Source organism: Microtus ochrogaster, chromosome 2 (genome assembly GCF_000317375.1).
Source record: "Microtus ochrogaster isolate Prairie Vole_2 chromosome 2, MicOch1.0, whole genome shotgun sequence".
NCBI lineage: Eukaryota > Metazoa > Chordata > Mammalia > Rodentia > Cricetidae > Microtus > Microtus ochrogaster.
Genome location: NC_022010.1, coordinates 43,049,373 through 43,055,139, shown reverse-complemented (window position 1 = coordinate 43,055,139; position 5,767 = coordinate 43,049,373). Strand labels below are relative to the sequence as shown.

The window sequence follows — 5,767 nt, the reverse complement described above, 5'->3', positions numbered from 1 at the left end:
ATTTAATATGCGGGAGCCATGGCCTCACTTTGAGAATAAAGCAGGCAGCCCTCAAATGGGCGCCTCAGTCTGGTTATGCTTATCAAAAAATCCACCTAGACCATTCCCTTTCACTTCTGGCAGCCCAAGCCACGTACCAATATACTTCTTGCCAACTACAAACACATTAATATTTTTCTTTTTGAGATGGGTGTCATGTACTGCAGCAAACCCTTGACGTTCTGACTTTCTGAGGGCTGGGGTCACAGGAGTGTAACACTGCGCCCACTTTATGTGGTGCCCAGGATCAAACCCAGGGCCCGCACATGCAAGGCAAGCTCTCTGCCATCTGAACTACATCCCCAGGCCCCTCTCTGAACGCTCATCATCAACTATCACCAAATACCTTGCATAGAGCTTGACTCATAGGAACACATGCGCTATTTATCCTTATTTTCTTCAGAGATGGGCCCCAGGTCATGAGCTGCCTTGTGGAGCAATAAAAAAAAAAAAAAGACCCCTTGGCATTTACACTGAGCTCAGACTGGATTCCAGAAGCACCCCTTTTCTTATTCCTGAACCCCTTAGGGATAGACAAGTTCTGCCTGGCCTGGCTCTTCTGCAACAAGCATCTCCTCTTTCTTCATCATGGGACCCAAATGCAAAACTATGACATATCTACACATGTGAATTATGTGTTCTGAGTGTGCAGACCGACTGTGAGCACTTGTGTCCTGCAAAGAGTCTGTATGTCTAGGTGTGTGTTCATCCTGTCTGTCCTGCTCATGGGCTGTCGATGTCCTGTCTCCAGGCTCCATCTGGATGTAACCCTGAGGGGGAGGGCACCCAGACACTACATTCCTCCCATGGTGGGCAGAGAGTGCCAGGTAAGTCCTATCTCTTTTACAAATTCTTCCAGCCTTTCTACCTCAAGCCCCATCCCCGAGACGGTAGACTCAGTATAAATTCTTGCTTGGTTCTCTCACTTTTACCACAGTAAAAAGGAACAAAATGAAATACACTTATCAACTCTATTTGGATCAAACTCACGAGCCAGCAAGCATTTTTGGATTCACAGGACACTTTTCTGGACACTGGGATTCCTCCCAGGATTTTTTTTTTTTTTCAGAAAATCTTCATTGTGTGGGGCTTGAGGCTTCTGGCCCTGTACAGGCGCTCACCAGCTGGGATGCCAGCTGAAGGCATTAGAAGTGCGCCTAGGGACAGCCGCCACACTGGTTCTTCTCACAGCAGTAAGGCTGGGGACAGACATGGACACGGAGGGAAGGGCTAGAACCAGGCTACCTCACAGGGAACCTGAGCTCAGGCAAGCGGTGCACAGGAGCTCACAAATGTGCAAGAAGCCGCCAGTTCCACAGTGGGGCAGAGGCGAGACCCACGGCTTCTAGATGCCAATGCATCAGCCAACAGCAACAGAATTCTCTGTACTAGTGAATGCATCTGATGATTAAAACCCACTGCACCTGACTAATGGTCCCAAGCGGTGGAGACTATGGGACACAGTGCACACTTAAAACAGGCTGGGGACCTGCATACATTTCGGAGGAACCAGAGAATCCCAAACAAATACACACAGATCTATTTCAAACAGCTGCCCCATTTCCAGAAAGATACACCCCTGAATTCCCAGCTACAGAGGGGGGGACAATGCTTTGACCTCTTCATCCAAAACCAGGATATTCCACACACTGATAAATGACTGTAGTTCCGCAGGGCACAGAGCCTCCCCTGCCACACACACACACACACACACACACTGGGCTCCCACAATACAATAAACAAAACACAAAACTTCCGTTCCCCAAAGCAAGCTCTCAGACCCCTGGCGGGCCAAACTTCTGTCTCCAGGGGGCGCTGCACAAGAACACAGACATACTGATGACCGGGTGAGAGAAATGACCAAGTTCTCTCTCCAGCGAGTAAATAGTGGTTAAAACTTTCCATGAGTTTGTGGACACTGTGGGTTCAAAGATCAGAAGGCACATACCCTTACCTGTGACTCCCTCCTAGCTCCCTGTTCTTCCTTGGGGAAACCCCGCAGCTTCTCAAAACGCTGGGTGATGCAGGAAACAGGCCAGGTTATTCAGTCCAGCCCTCTGCCACATCCCGCTGTGGGGTGGCCTCTCCCTTTTCTGCTACGGCCACGCAGACTCTGGCTCCACGCTGGGCGTCAGCGTCCCAGGCCCCCCTGCCATTCCCTCATAGATCAAAACCACCCTACCACACAGAGGACCGGCCTGATATCGCCTGCTGGGACTCGCTAAGGGGCAGCTGGGCACGCCTAATGAAACAATACCAAATGAAAACTATTCTACCCTGATGCGTTCTTGCTGGGAAAAGTAAGATCAATAAATCGTAAGCAAGCGTATCACCTTGACTTAGAAAACAAATGGAAGCCGTGTGCTGCACCTTGCAAAGGTCAAGTTCTCATTTGGGGTGTTTGCTTGGAAATGAGCGCACAGGCAACCTAGAAACCTTAAAATTCCACTCCCTGGCTGCAGCATCGCTTGATCACAGCGGTCTGTTTACCTCCATCTGTTCTTTAGCACAAGGCACCAGGCAGGAAAACGAAAGTGCCAGCACCTGGCTGCCAGTCAATCACCAGACTGAGGCCTGTAGAAGTATCCTAGGAAAGGAAGGCTTTCTGAAACAGCCTGGGAATGAGTCAAAAATGAAACCTCCCTGCCCAATCTATTAAAGTGCAAATTACGGGGAAACTGGGGCCTGGAAATGATGCCGCCTAGTGGTTGCCTGTGGAAGTCAGCCAGTTCTACGCGCCAGACATTCGGAGACTCGGTACTGGCCCACGTTCATGTTCACAGTGATAACAGCGCGGAACGAGCGCTCTGCGGTTCCGCATCCATCTGTCCCCTTCCACTGTGGTCATACCCCTCAAGTGTGGCTCTGACGAGTCCTGGGAGCAGCTAATGCGTGGCACTCCCTCTCCGTGCAGTCCTCTGAGCCAGAGGTCTGGGGAAGTGGCTCAGAGAAACGGGCCCTCTCCCTCCTGGACTCAGAAGTAGTCTCTCCTCCTGCTCTCATCGCTGATGAAAGATGGGTTATACTGTCCCGGGAAAATGCAGGAATGCCTTGATCCGGGCAGTCCAGTGTAGGCCGGGTAGAGTCCGTTGCGTTCAAGTTCAGGGTTCCTTACGTTTGTGGGCTGGATGCCAAAGAGAAAAGAATAAAAGTTACTTATTCCCAGACTTAAATAAGTTTAAATGATTTTACATTTTAATGAACCTAAGATGGGACTAGCTATAAATTGAGATTGGGGTTAGCTAGAAATATCAAAGCACGGGCTCAACCGAAAGCAAGACTCCCACGGGTCTGTTTATGTATTTAGATGGGGGTGGGGTGGGCGGAGTCATGCCATCTGTTCCCGGGGGCCTGAAATTCACAATCTCCTCCTTTTAAACAAATTATTTTAATTACTTTTCCTAAATTTTATTTTATATATATGAATGTTTGTGTGCCTGGTGCCCACAGACACCCCAAGAGGCCATCCGATTCCCAGGAACTGGAGTTACAGACAATTGAGAGCTGCCATATGGGTGCTGGGACTTAACTACCGAGCCATCTCTCTAGCTCCCCCCACAATCTCGCCTCTTCCTACCCTGTGCTGGGATTGTAGGCGTGTGTCACAAGACCTGGCATACAAGCTTATCTCTTTATGGACGTGGGACACATTTCAGTCCTTGTTACAAGGGGGTTAAAAAAAATCTTAGTCGGGCCAGTATCGGAAACAACAATACAGGCTCCATGAGAAAGCCCTCATCGCGGCATCAGAGGTTAAGGCTTTTTTTTAGTAGAAATAAACACTAGATGGGGGGCATTATAAACATGACACCTATGAGAGCCCAATGCGCCACTGCCTGGATGGCTTTGGACCCACTGTGTGGGACAGTGGCACTTAGGGGACAGCATCATGCTGTAAACTCGGGTTCAGCTTCCATAAAGAGAAGATAGGGCCTGTGCGTAGTCTTATGTCGGCTTGACCCACAAGCTAGAGTCATCTGACAGGAGGTAACCTCGACTGGGAAAATGCCTCCCTAAGATCCAGCTGTAGGGCATTGTCTCAGTGAGTGATCGATCGGGGAAGACCCAGCCCATTGAGGGTGGGATCATCCCTGGGTGAGTGTTCCTGGGTTCTGTAAGGAAGCAGGCTGAGCAAGCCGCGATGAGCAGCCCTCCTCCACAGCCTCCGCATTACCTCCTGCTTCCAGGTGCCTGCCCTGTTCTGAGTTCGTGTTCTGACTTCCTTTGGTGACGTGGCAACGTGGAAGTGTGAACCTGTTCCTCCCCACCCTGGGGTCTCGACGCAGCAACAGAAACCCTGACTAAGTGTTCATCTGAGCGCCTAAGTAGATTTAAGACAATGCCATGGGAATGTGGCGCGAGGCGGGGTCCCAGGGTTCTGCCTGCTTGTTTGCTATCATTATCAAACCAGAGCAGGGCTGAGGAGTCCCGAGCAAAGGATGTGGAGTTAAGATACACTGAGAACAGCATCAGTTGGGGAAGGGAAAAGAAATTCCTGACAGAAGCAGAAAGACCCACGCCTGTCCAGAGACAGGACGCTGAACTAGAGTTCAACTGGAGGGGCGTGGCTATCTGTATTTCCTCCACCTTTCTTGTTCTTCCTCCTGGCTGAAAAATTTCAAAGATCACACTGAAACCAACCGGCCCCTCCCATCCAAAGTCTGATCCTCCTGGTTCATCCCCATAGCAACCAGAGATTATGGTTTCTGTCGCCGAATGTCTAGTGCCATTAAGTCCCCACAGGGCAAGGTCTCATGTTTATTGCCACACGGCAAACTGGTGAGAAGTCACCTGACATGTTTATTTTTCTGCTCCGGTATCTGCATTTGTGTCTCCTCACGGCTGACTTGGTGTGACCTGAGCTGAACTGAACCGAATAGGAGTCAGCGTGGGACAGGAAAAGGGGCTACACACAGTGGTTCTCAACGGGGGTCGAGATCCCTGGGGCGGGTGGGTGGAGCAACCTTTTCACAGGGGTCACGTATTAGATATTTACAATACAGTTCATAACAGCAGCAAAATTACGGTTAAGAAGTAGAACCGAAAATAAACAATTTTATGGTTGGGGGTCACCACCACATGGGAAACTGTATTAAATAGGGTCACAGCGTCAGGAAGGTGAGAACCACTGGCTGAAGGTAAGCTCCCAGCTTCCCCGATGATGCAGTCCAGGATGGAGCCAATCATTAGAGATCAACTGAATTTCTAAAGCCTCTATGGTGAAGATGACATTGAAGCCATTCTTGCTGTGTCTGTCCCAGGCCCCAGTTTTGACTGACAAACCACAGGAGGTGAGATATGAGATAGCGAAACAAACAGCAGAAGGGCAAAGGGCCAAAACCACATTCTTTCTTCTTCTTCTTCGAAGTTTCTGTTCCTATTCTGGAAAGCAAGTTCAGGGATGGCGACTCCCACTCCCTGACAGTAATTTTCTCTGTGGAAGGATCCCTGATACTCACACTGCTAAATACTGCACGGCTAGGCCATTGTTAGACAGAATAATAAACCCGAGTAATAAACTGTGTGTCAGTACACTGTGAACCTGAGAGGTTTATGTCAGTGTTCTCCTTCCATGCTTTCATAGGGAGCCAGGAGCTGGGGCCCTGTGGCCGGCTGGGACCCTGTGGCCGGCTGGAACCCTGTGGCCGGCTAGGGCCGTGTGGCCGGCTGGACCCCTGTGGCCGGCTAGGGCCGTGTGGCCGGCTGGGACCCTGTGGCCGGCTGGGGG

General features: G+C 50.3%; 1 protein-coding gene across 3 annotated transcripts in view; it reads right to left on the bottom strand.

Moving 5' to 3' along the window:
- Window positions 1-1,106: 1,106 nt before the first annotated feature.
- Heg1 (heart development protein with EGF like domains 1) overlaps window positions 1,107-5,767 on the bottom strand; it is a 78,796-nt gene continuing 74,135 nt past the window's right edge. For 2 of the 3 annotated variants that reach the window (XM_013351605.2, XM_026785719.1), the window contains one exon: window positions 1,107-3,163. In XM_013351605.2, coding sequence (XP_013207059.1) covers window positions 3,014-3,163 — 150 coding nt within the window. In that variant the 3' untranslated portion in view covers window positions 1,107-3,013. The remainder of the gene's footprint in view (window positions 3,164-5,767) is intronic. The other variant, XM_026785728.1, reaches the window with a different exon arrangement.